This window comes from Salmo trutta, unplaced genomic scaffold (genome assembly GCF_901001165.1).
Source record: "Salmo trutta unplaced genomic scaffold, fSalTru1.1, whole genome shotgun sequence".
NCBI classification, from domain to species: Eukaryota; Metazoa; Chordata; class Actinopteri; order Salmoniformes; family Salmonidae; genus Salmo; species Salmo trutta.
The window spans coordinates 104,568-117,566 of NW_021822233.1; the positions used below are offsets into that span (position 1 = coordinate 104,568).

The 12,999-nt window shown below is 41.7% G+C and overlaps 1 protein-coding gene across 1 annotated transcript; it reads right to left on the reverse strand.

Moving 5' to 3' along the window:
• Nucleotides 1-1,077: 1,077 nt before the first annotated feature.
• Nucleotides 1,078-12,601, reverse strand: LOC115181229 (paired box protein Pax-2-B; the record flags this gene model as incomplete). Its single annotated transcript, XM_029743249.1, is given in 6 exon segments — nucleotides 1,078-1,197; nucleotides 2,357-2,436; nucleotides 8,278-8,475; nucleotides 8,986-9,006; nucleotides 9,366-9,531; nucleotides 11,327-12,601. Coding segments are annotated over 6 exon segments (628 nt in total), but the record flags the coding sequence as incomplete, so codon positions are not given.
• Between the last annotated feature and the right edge of the window lie 398 nt (nucleotides 12,602-12,999).

A 12,999-nucleotide genomic window follows, 5' to 3' on the forward strand; every position in this document is an offset into this window, starting at 1 on the left:
GAGGAGGGAGAGAGGAGGGAGCGAGAGAGAGAGAGTGAGAGGGGGGGGAGAGAGAGAGAGGGGGGGAGAGAGAGAGAGGGAGAGAGAGAGAGAGAGGAGAGAGAGAGAGAGAGGAGAGAGAGAGAGAGAGAGAGAGAGAGAATGAGGTGCTGCTAGTGTTAAACGTGTCTCCTACCCCGGAGGTGGTAGACGTTGGTTTCTTGAGTGACCTGGGTGGTTGGCTACATCATCTTGACATGTAATTATCTAAGCCCCTCTTAATCACTTCAACAAAGATTAATTGCACAAGACAACAGTGGAGGTCATGTCTTCAAATCAAACAGCTCTTCCTCTTCTTCGTGACACACTAGAACACATTATCATGGTACATTTAGCCCTTATGGTTTTACTGTAGTATCGCTGCGCTCTGGCAATACACATCAGAAGGTCTGATGCTGTACACTAGCTAGCTGTGTATGATGTTATGAAGACTGGGAGATATGCTATTCAGTATTTTCTATTTTGACTAGAAATGCTCCGATCCGTTCTGATCTGAAGTAAATCCGTATTAGAACACATCAACTCATCAAGGTGCTCTGAGTCAGACAACATCAAGGTGCTCTGAATCAGACAACATCAAGGTGCTCTGAGTCAGACAACATCAAGGTGCTCTGAGTCAGACAACATCAAGGTGCTCTGAATCAGACAACATCAAGGTGCTCTGAGTCAGACAACATCAAGGTGCTCTGAGTCAGACAACATCAAGGTGCTCTGAGTCAGACAACATCAAGGTGCTCTGAGTCAGACAACATCAAGGTGCTCTGAGTCAGACAACATCAAGGTGCTCTGAGTCAGACAACATCAAGGTGCTCTGAATCAGACAACATCAAGGTGCTCTGAGTCAGACAACATCAAGGTGCTCTGAGTCAGACAACATCAAGGTGCTCTGAGTCAGACAACATCAAGGTGCTCTGAGTCAGACAACATCAAGGTGCTCTGAATCAGACAACATCAAGGTGCTCATAGCCAGACAACAACAACAACACAACATTTTGGGACAAATACTATTCTCAGGAATAATAATGCCTTTTCTCTTACCTTCATCTCGTTTCCTCTTCTCGCCGTTTGACCGGGGAATACCCAGGATGCCGTTGATGGAGTAGGACCCCACAGGGTCGTTGGAAGGGCTTGTTACAGGTGGAGAAGCCTGGCTCGGTACTGAAGGAAAAGAGACATTTTATCATTATTATTTCACCTTTATTTTGTGGTCCTGTGTAGCTCAGTTGGTAGAAAATGGCTCTTGCAGGATCGTGGGTTCGATTCCCAGGACCACCCATAACTAAATGTATGCACACAGTAGCCTACTGTAAGTTGCTTTGTATGAAAGCATCTACTAAATAGTGTATAATATTATTATATTGCCAATATTATTGAATTGAGTAGAAAATATATATTTTTCAATGGAGACGAGGCGATTAACATGGTTTGGGGTTATGATACATCTTACCCATGGTGTGGCCTGGTGTAAGGGTTAGGGTTATGATACATCTTACCCATGGTGTGGTCTGGTGTAAGGGTTAGGGTTATGGTACATCTTACCCATGGTGTGGTCTGGTGTAAGGGTTAGGGTTATGATACATCTTACCCATGGTGTGGTCTGGTGTAAGGGTTAGGGTTATGATACATCTTACCCATGGTGTGGTCTGGTGTAAGGGTTAGGGTTATGTACATCTTACCCATGGTGTGGCCTGGTGTAAGGGTTAGGGTTATGATACATCTTACCCATGGTGTGGTCTGGTGTAAGGGTTAGGGTTATGATACATCTTACCCATGGTGTGGTCTGGTGTAAGGGTTAGGGTTATGTACATCTTACCCATGGTGTGGCCTGGTGTAAGGGTTAGGGTTATGTACATCTTACCCATGGTGTGGCCTGGTGTAAGGGTTAGGGTTATGATACATCTTACCCATGGTGTGGTCTGGTGTAAGGGTTAGGGTTATGTACATCTTACCCATGGTGTGGCCTGGTGTAAGGGTTAGGGTTATGATACATCTTACCCATGGTGTGGCCTGGTGTAAGGGTTAGGTTTATGATACATCTTACCCATGGTGTGGCCTGGTGTAAGGGTTAGGGTTATGATACATCTTACCCATGGTGTGGTCTGGTGTAAGGGTTAGGGTTATGATACATCTTACCCATGGTGTGGCCTGGTGTAAGGGTTAGGGTTATGATACATCTTACCCATGGTGTGGCCTGGTGTAAGGGTTAGAGTTATGATACATCTTACCCATGGTGTGGCCTGGTGTAAGGGCTAGGGTTATGATACATCTTACCCATGGTGTGGTCTGGTGTAAGGGTTAGGGTTATAATACATCTTACCCATGGTGTGGCCTGGTGCAGACAGGGATGTTCCATCTGGAGACGGGTGGAAAGGCTGCTGGACTTTTGTTCGTATTATCCTGCGATCACAGGAAAGAAAAGATGGTGTCAGTGCTGCTTCCTGCTCTTGGATCAGTTGACCGGTGAGATGGCGTCAGTGCATTCTCCAGCTCTTGGATCAGTTGAATGACGAGATGGCGTCAGTGGTTCTTCCTGCTCTTGGATCAGTTGACTGACGAGATGGCGTCAGTGGTTCCTCCTGCTCTTGGATCAGTTGACTGACGAGATGGCGTCAGTGGTGCCTCCTGCTCTTGGATCAGTTGACTGACGAGATGGCGTCAGTGGTGCCTCCTGCTCTTGGATCAGTTGACTGACGAGATGGCGTCAGTGGTTCCTCCTGCTCTTGGATCAGTAGACTGACGAGATGGCGTCAGTGCTGCTTCCTGCTCTTGGATCAGTTGACTGACGAGATGGCGTCAGTGCTGCTTCCTGCTCTTGGATCAGTTGACTGACGAGATGGCGTCAGTGGTTCCACCTGCTCTTGGATCAGTTGACTGACGAGATGGCGTCAGTGCATTCTCCTGCTCTTGGATCAGTAGACTGACGAGATGGCGTCAGTGGTTCCTTCTGCTCTTGGATCAGTTGACTGACGAGATGGCGTCAGTGCTGCCTCCTGCTCTTGGATCAGTTGACTGAGGAGATGGCGTCAGTGGTTCCTCCTGCTCTTGGATCAGTTGACTGACTTTTCACACAATACAGCATGAGGCTATCATTTTGAACATCGCCGTGAATGAAAGGCCAGAATGGTCAGTGGTTAACTTGTTGTTGTTTTTGCAACCTAAACCTCTTCTAATCACAGATTGATGTTGTAGAACAGATGTTGGACTATATTCCCTATATAGTGCACTATTTATTACCAGGACCCATAATGCAATGTGTCTGAGTGAGATGTCAGTAGTATCTCACCATAAGAATGGATCTAATCCAAAGTCCAGATGTAGAAACAGCAGTGCCTACATGTTAGAAAGCCTACTGTACCTTTAAAAGGTGAGATCTAGAGAAGAAAAGTCTTCATTGCACTTTTGCTCTGAGAGGTGATCTTGCAAACAAAGCATGAAATCACATCAATTCACCTCAATGATTGGCTTCACTGGTTCTACCTGGCCTGAGCTAATCAGCTCTCCTTCTCTCTCCTCTCTTTTCCCTCTTTCTTTCCCTCTCTCCCTGCCACACGGTAAAGGTTTCCAGGGCTCTCTCTCTGACTGCTGCCCCTTGGCTTGGCCAGGGCTGCGTCCCAAATGGCAACCCTATTCCCTATATGGTGCACTACTTTTGACCCGAGCCCTATGGCACCCATAACCCTATATCCCAACGGGGCATGGTCAAGGGTAGTGCGCTATATAGGGACTAGGTTGCCATTTGGGACTGACGACAGCTCTAAGGTCTCTGTAGCTTCAGCAGCAGCCCCCAGTGCCAACCCTGGTGTGGACGAGGGTCTATTGATCGAGGGCTTTGGGGGAGAAAAAAGTTGGGGATTAGTCACAGGCCCAAACAGATGCAAATAGAAAGCTATAAATTACATGTGACAGGAAAGCAATATTTCCTTATTGCCTTGCACAAGCTTACGCCAGCATTAGATTCCTTTAACCTGACTGGCACCGTGGGGAAGAGGGGAGCTGTCATTGTAATGTGTAAACTTTAAAACTATTTATCATGTATGACATGGTGTGTACCTATTTTAGAACACGGCCGGAGCGTTAAAGGTGGAGTCGGGACCAGGAGGATAAACAATAACACATATCCCAGTTCACGTTTGCTTGGTTTCCTGATCCTAACACAGATCTGTTGTTGAGAATTCAACCTTTATTTGTATTTTATTAACGTAATAGTATAGTTATTTAAGACCTCTATTTTATTAGATTATGTTACAAATTGAACCGCTTGGTTTGAAACTGAACAATTGAACAATTGATACTAGCTACATTATTTTAGACGTTAACTAAAAGTCGAAGCATTTGGGGGTGGGAGGGACATCATTCCACTATTTGATTTAGAATTTTAGGACCTGTGTAGGTATAAAAAATATATCTTTTTAAATGATTTGATAAAATATTGTATTTGGCCTTTACTACTGTATGCCATAGAAACACATTGAATAACACATTCATAAACGGCAAAGGAAACAGGTTTTGAAGTGTCTGTCCCATATCTAGAAGATATCAGAAAGCTCAGGAAATAATGCACACATATTTAACCCCTTTTTATTTTGTTGGCACAAAACTATCTCCATAACTCCATTTTTAAACCAGTACCAAGTTACCTTCAGACGATTCCCATGAGGTCATAAAACGGAGAACACCGTTGTGTTCGTGAGAATCTCATCTTTCCATAAAGTGTTCATGTTCGTTTTTTTTAGGCTAAACCGTTCTGACGCTACGGACTTATTTGTGAGAAGATCGATTTTTTTTGGGGGGGGGGGGGGGGGGTCTCATGGTCTGACAAACACCGCTGTAGTTTGGCCACCAACAACTGCAGATTCGGAAGGCCGACACTGGCTCGATGTGGTGGATTGAGACTCAGCCCATGCAAAACAAATAAAGATATCTCTGGCTTAAACTGATGGATTTTGATGGGGATTTGTTTTTATTCTGTAACTTAGACTGATGCACCGGTAGACCCTTCAGTATTTTAATTGAAACCCCTCAAAATCTAATATTTATGTTGGTGACTGTAGACTCAAAGGACTAAGATATTCAACTATATATTGTTTAGATGGCTGTGATATTGATATTGTTTTGAGGTTGAAGGAGTAAAGTACCCACTACTGTCAGATCTCTCCTCAGGGCAAAGCTACAATACAATGACCAGCCTTCCCAGAGATCACATATCAATATTTTATTTACATTTTTTTTCACTTCACTCCATAACAGTTATTTGACCCCCTGACTTCTGTGTGCAATATAAATCCAAAAGACTTTATTTGGAATACATGTTCTTGATATCGAATAAGCAATTTGAAGGAATGAATTAATGACTTAGCTGTTGCTGAAAATCCCCTGAAGAAATATTAAAATTGCTTTACTTTTGAATCAATATTATTGAACGCCATTGAGGACCTTTTTTATGTCTAGTAGCGGCTAGCGGGGATACTTGTTGTGGGGTAATTTCTTCCTTGTGGCGCGGTGGCCCAGACCCAGTCCAGCCAGACACCAACTACAACAGCATCTCTGTAACAGTTAATAATGCATACAGGGGAAGAGTGTTTAAACCTAGATCATCTTATGTCAACAGTCCTGGGGTCACTTTTGTTTGGCCAGAAAAGCCCTTTTAGAGTAGCGGTCAGTAGTCCCAGTCTTTCCCTTTGTCTAAGCTCTGTTAGTGTAGCCACTCCTCCATGTGATTCAGCTTGTTGAAAGATAAGTGCTATACAGGCCAATATGAAGTTACTGCCTGGTCTATTGTGTACTGGATGGGACATCAACCCATGTTTTGAAGACCATTTTACAAAACACTTATTGGGAATGTGTAGCGTGCTTGTAACCTAGACATATAGTCTACTGATGCATGGTTAGCATTGAACTTTCCACTGTAGAACAGCCCTTTTCTGCTCTCAAGGAAGGAGGTTTATACAGATATATCATACAATTACTATCCAACAATTCAGTCAAAATATTGAATTGGACCGACTTGAGTTAAAATCATGTGTGTTTGAGATAATGAATGTGTGTGTGTGTGTGTGTGTGTGTGTGTGTGTGTGTGTGTGTGTGTGTGTGTGTGTGTGTGTGTGTGTGTGTGTGTGTGTGTGTGTGTGTGTGTGTGTGTGTGTATAGAATAAAGTGTAAAATAATTTAAATTTAACATTGAACCACTAAAAGGTTCTTCACTTCACAAAGAGAAATATTCAGCATTATGATATTAAAAATAAATTCAAAGTAGGTTTCGTCTTTGGTTAATAGAATTACATTTAGTTTAATTCACATTTTAATACCCCCCCCCCACTACCCATAATAAACAAAGACACATAGGGGATTATTTCTGTTCAAAAATAGCTACGCGAGATTGAATTGGATTCTAATTGAAAACTTTATAGGTGGGTTTTTTAATGATATGAATGTACATTTTGAATCTATCACATACATGTGTCTGAGACTGCTTAAATGGGCCTTTTTAAGCAACCACGAGGCATGAAATGAATTTTTCTTCAGCTCTTTCTCTATTTAAAAAGATGTCTTGTGTGGGGCTGTCTGTCCATGCTCTTTCTGCAGTCAGCTCATTAAAGTGTGATGCTGCTGCTGCCTCTATGGAACACTGCCTCTTAACGAAAGTTCATCACCAAGAATCTCTGGCGGGTAGGGGGTCTATTTCTCTACCTCTCTCTCCCCCTCCCCTCTCTCTCTCTCTCTCTCCCCCCCTCCTCTTTCTCCCCCTCCTCTCTCTCTCTCTCTCTGCTATCTCTCTCCCCCTCCTCTCTCTCTCTCTCTCTCTCTCTCTCTCTGCTATCTCTCTCCCCCTCCTCTCTCTCTCTCTCTCTCTCTCTCTCTCTCTCTCTCTGCTATCTCTCTTACAGCCCTTGGTCTGTTACACCAATGCACTCAAAGTCCTCTTTGTGATCATGATGTTTCCTTGTTACTTTACAGAAGTGAAGGCTATACGAGCTATTATAATACACTTCTCCATATCAACCATAAATACACCATCTGACCTCAATCTTGCACGTGTAATCTTAACCAGCGGACAGGCAGGATCCTCTCCAAATTACATTTGTTTGAGGAAGTTTTCAGAATATCTATTTACATAAAATGTCATTTGATAATGAATTCATAACACGTGTTTTTAGTGAAAATACACTTCCCACTCTTTGTTTGGCTGGTTGGACAAATACAGTACTATAGGCCTAATGCTTTGGCAGATAACAATCCCATTATTTTACAAACTATTACAGCGATATGTGAAATAAGACAAAGTGCAACTGCATTTACCAAAGGCAAATCGGAGAAAAAATTATACGATGTATATACATACAGGTGTCCCCGAACAAGGCAGTTAACCCAATGTTCCTAGGCCGTCTGAAAATAAGAATGTGTTCTTAACTGACTTGCCTGGTTAAATAAAGGTAAAATAAAATTTAAAACATTTAAAAAACAGGTACTCCTTTTTAAATAGACCACACGACTCCACAGAGCTTCAAACCAAACCAGCTATAGGCCTAAACTGTAAAGAAAATGTCCAATACAACACATTAGATGTGCTGCTATTGAACAATTGCTCGGCTTTCGGTGCCACGCGGGATCTGGTCACCGGCCTGCCCTATTGATCGGTTTTCATCCAGACAGATTCACTTCGTCCTAAGATATACTGCTCATTGCTGGGGGAGTTTGGACTGAAAGATTGAATTGCACCGTCGAGACCACCCTCGATGGGAGAAAAAGTTTGTCAAACTCTGGGCTGTAGGCCCTATAGGCTCCTGTTCTGCAGTGCAGTTCGTAGATGGAAAACATACATCCATAGCAATACCTTGAGAGTTCATCAGGACTTTGAAGATGCTTTAGAAATATTTCACCTCCGTAATTTGAGGCCTAAGGATGTGTTTAAAACACTCACACATGAAATGTAGCCTAGGCATACTGTTAAATAGTCATACATATGTTCTCCCCGTATAACAGCCAATGGAAGTCAATTATACACTATATAATAAAGTCCAAAAATTAAATATAGGCCAGGCGTTGAGGCCTAAACATGGAGAGACGAAAGCACTGCTGCTATAATTGTAATTTGTAAATTTCTTGATGAAATTTGCAAGGATGTTTCCCAATTGTATATATTTTACAGATGTTTGACGGTGACATAATACTATTTTACGTTTTCATTCAAAGGAATAGACTTATTGGTTATGTAATTATTAATAAAGAAATAGCGTTTACCTGTTAATGGACGAGACGCTTGGAACCGTGTCGTTGTCACAGACGCCCTCAGCTAACAGTCTGTCTCTGATCTCCCACGCGAACATGGTCGGATTCTGGCGCTTGTAGTCCGCTATTTTATCCACAACCTTTGGAGTCGCCACTTTTGGTTTGGACCCCCCAATAACTCCTGGCTTTATACTTCCGGTCTCGTAGTATCTGCAACAATAATCAACAACGTATCGATCATGAAACATCTAGACTATCTGTTGGATGGACAATTCTTCATTTTCTTGGCTAGAGTTGATTTAAATTAGCATTAGATTTGTGGATGTGTTCGAATGTTATGCACCTTCTGCCCCCAAAATACTGTGTTGCGCCTACAGGGCATTCAACTCGCAAACATCTCCAAAATGTGCACATTGTCTTCTGAGGCAAAATGTATATATATATATACTTTATAGCCTAGGCTATACTCTAACTCTGTGAGGTGGAGTGACTTAAAATCGTTTTGTAGGATCCAAAAATAACAGCGAAGACTTATGATCAAATAATTTAGCTATTCCTTCCGGCTACAGCCTATTACAATGGTGTCCAACTTTATTGTCTGTGTCAAAAAGACTAAGAAAATATTTAAAAAAACATGCAATTAATTTCAAATGACATGCTACCAAGTGTTGCTATTTAACTCATTTAGACAAACATTCCAAGTGCATTAAAACAAAATACCTTTTAAAATCCTTTTGATAGCTGAAAAATATTTTTAAAAAACATTCAAATGTCGTACGGACACGAACCCAATACAATTCAGTTGTAATCTGATATAGCCTAAATTACGGGGATGCCAGTTTAGCTGTGTACAGACATTACCGCTCCTCGTGATACTAGGATTACGTCAGATATTGTTTCCTATATCCTCATTCTGTGTGTCTAATATACTGACGTGTTTCCACTATTTTTTTAGCCGTGTTTTCTTATATTTTGGTCGAATCTGTTTTATTTGGGATCTGCCAATATGTAGGGATAAGAGTTGCAGGACAGGTGAATTTTTTTTTTTTTTAAGAGTGCGTCTTTCTGTGTCATGATTGGTCGTTTTCCCACCGTCTTACCTGCCCAGTATTTTGCTGACACAGCCGTGGCTGACCCGTAGTTGTCTCGAAATGTCACAGGGTCTCACTCCTTGGTGCGCGAGTTCTACGATTCTTGTCCTCACGACGTCAGGTAGGGGTCTGCCGTTGACAAACACCCCGCCTAGCTGGTTCACACCGCCGTGCCCTATATGGGACACAACAACAGCACAGAAAACCATAACATTAAATACAGGGGTGTGGGACATTTTGTAGGTTATAGTATCACCTCAGCTATAATCTATTGTATGGCATTAGAACGGTTCAATTGAACATTTTAGACAAATCATATCTAAGCATCCGGTGTTGAATATGATTTGAATGGTCCAGTATCCCAGTGTGTATTTTAAGATGGACATGTGGTTGTGGGTTGGGGACAAGAATTATTCTTTCCCAGGGACGTCATCAATTCCTGTATTTTGGAATGTTTATCAACTCTGTTTGTAGGCTACTCTGAAGATGTGCGCGACAAGGTCACGTAGGCTCGAACTTTTAGGAGACAGTATCATATTATAGCCTACCATTAGCTACTATAACATATTATAGCCTACCATTAGCTACTATAACATATTATAGCCTACCATTAGCTACTATAACATATTATAGCCTACCATTAGCTACTATAACATATTATAGCCTACCATGAGCTACTATTACATATTATAGCCTACCATTAGCTACTATAACATATTATAGCCTACCATTAGCTACTATAACATATTATAGCCTACCATTAGCTACTATAACATATTATAGCCTACCATGAGCTATTATAACATATTTGTACGTGAATAGTTGGTTGTCCATTATTGCTCCGCCATTGAATATCAGGCTAGTTTCCTGTAGGCTATTCAGTTCAATAGCAATGCTGTAATTTTACAATCCCCCCCAAAAATTAGGTAATTAACCATTTATAAACACATGCATCATTAGCATAAATGGTCTATATGATAGTTGGAATATTGTTCATACTTTAATTAGACCGATTGTATTTTATAAAATGTTACCACTGCAGTGATAATACGTATCATCTCTCGTCTATATCGTTTAATACAAGGCGGGATATCTTTTCAACTCTGGCCCACGGCTCGGGTTGGCTATAGAGTTACACGCTCTTTCATTTTCTTTTCTCCCTAATTATAAATAATTAAGCGCTTTCATTACTCATATTACATATTATTTTGTAAATGAAGAAAAAAGGGGGGGGTAAATTATTCACAAGACTGAGCAAAACAACATCTAACTCCATCCATTATTTCACCTGCACAACAACAATAGGCCTTTCAATATCATGTCAAGTAAATGTGTAACAATATTATATTAAATTAAGATACTGTTTATTTTAATGTGTATATTGTTTAATTGTTATTTGGTAAATCAATAAATTGGTGCCGATTAGAATATTGGCCTAATAAATTGGCACGGACCTGTCAATGACTCTTATTAACCCGGTGACAGGTTTACTAATTCCAATGTGACGTGTTTTGTTCTTCTATTTTTTCCTAATTTGGTAAGGCTACACAAAACGTAGGCCTTTTTAGGAGTTTATTATGCACAATTGAGAAAAATACAATCAAAATAATATATTAGATGAACGTGCGCCGGTCTGTAAATAAGCACATATTATAAACGCAATGTTTTCAGTTAAAAAATAGTTTAAAATGTGTCTTTGAAATATTAACATTCGCATCGAACTTCATTGGATGTGGTTGTTCCCAACGCCACTGTAATTCAGGCTACATGAAAACGCTGCTGTGTTTTTGTTTGTCGGTTGTCATATGCAACAACATGCAGACGGTGTTGCATTGTCAGTGAAATGAGTGCATCGCTGTCAACGATCATATTCGCTAGGCTATTGGCCTATTTATAATCATTATCTGTTTTCACAGGCTCAGTTTTCGTTGCAAACACAACAATATCTGAAAAACTCATTATCTACTTACGGTGCATCGCTGAGAACGGGTCTACTTTGCAGTGAATATCCATCGGATAGCAAAGGAAAGACGGGTAATCAATGGAAGTCGCCGTTTCGCCTTTGTAATGCAGATAAAAATGGGAAGAAACGGAAAAACTTTATTCGATTAAAGATTTCTCTTTTCCCTCCACTCAGTCAATGGTCGGGTTTAACTTCTTCTAAAAGTTGCCGTCGTGGTAACAGTCCGTGCCGAGAATAGAGGCTACTGCTGCTCAGGTGCAGAGCATGACCGACGCTTGGTTCATCAACGTGGAAATGTTTTTCAGTTTGAGTTGGATTTTCAAAACCTGGAATGATGAGATGATTTTTCTCAGAACATGATGACGAATAGGACAAACCTTTACGTCTAAAACCGTTCGTGACAGTCCTGTGGTAAATAGATAGATCCTAGTTCCGGCCTTGATTTGCTGCTTGGTTGCGGTGGGTAGTACGCTCAGATACGCATAGACATGACAGAAGAAACATGGACACTGTGGGGAGTCTGGTGCCCTGGTACCTTCCCCTTTTCCTTGACTCTAAAATGGGGTGGATGCGTTAGCCTGAATCTTTGGGTTGAGAATGAAGCCCCTCGCCGTGTGTGCGTTTCTAAAAGCAAGCTGCCTGCCCCCCTCCCCTCCGCGGACCCCCTTGCTTATGGATGAGTTGTCAGACAAAGGCAATAGATTCCAACACTTTGTGATTCGCCAACGCAAAAACCTGGAGCCCAAACGAGGAGGTCCCAGGGTCTGACACACCGAAAGGGGAGGGAAAATAAACAAGGAATTGACTCGGAGTTTTAAGATCAGAGTTTCCAGACATTAGATCGGGACGAGGGGTAAATGAAAGCCATTTTTGACTTTATCAATATCTAGAGTTTATCTTATTAGATGAATAACGGAAAGAGATAGGAATAGACTAACATTTGGGTGAACAAGTTGACATAACTGTACAAATAGCCTAACGCATATTTCCTGGCTTGGTAAATCATTATTTTCTTGTTGAGATGATGTTATGTAGACTGCTGGAATGCATCGTTGTTCTAGTCTACTTAATGACGCTAATGCTTCATGCGTGTATATTCTAAGTATTTGACATGTTTTGCTATGTAAGGCCTACAGCTCAAATGCGATTGTTTTGCACGTTGTTTACATGTAAACAAACGCTGCACGTCTTATGTATACAGGTTTAACTTACTATGTGAAGTATAACGAGAAGGAGCTTGAACAGGGGAATGGAGGGCTCTGGACAATCGGTCGTCGATACATTGACCATTTATGTTATTTTATTGATTGGGTGATGATGCCCAGCTTCCTGTGATGGATGTACAGCCTGCGCTGACTGGGCCGAGGGGCTGCTAGTAGTATAGGGGCTGGAGGTGAGATTGGACAGGGGAGCGGAGTGTCGGGGGTTGGCAGTGAGTGTGAACACAACCCGCAGTGCTCTCCTCCACACCTTCTGTAGATGGCGCTCACAGGTTTCATTTGTCTAAACCGTTTAAACCGACCGTATACTTCTGCTGTCAAAAGAAGTTACAACTCCGGTTGCAAGTCAAACCGTGGATGCTCGGTGTTCACGGGATTAGTGATGACAGTAATATGAATATTGATCAGCTTCGATAAATAGGCCTACATGTCAGTGATTGCATGGATTCAATTTCACTGC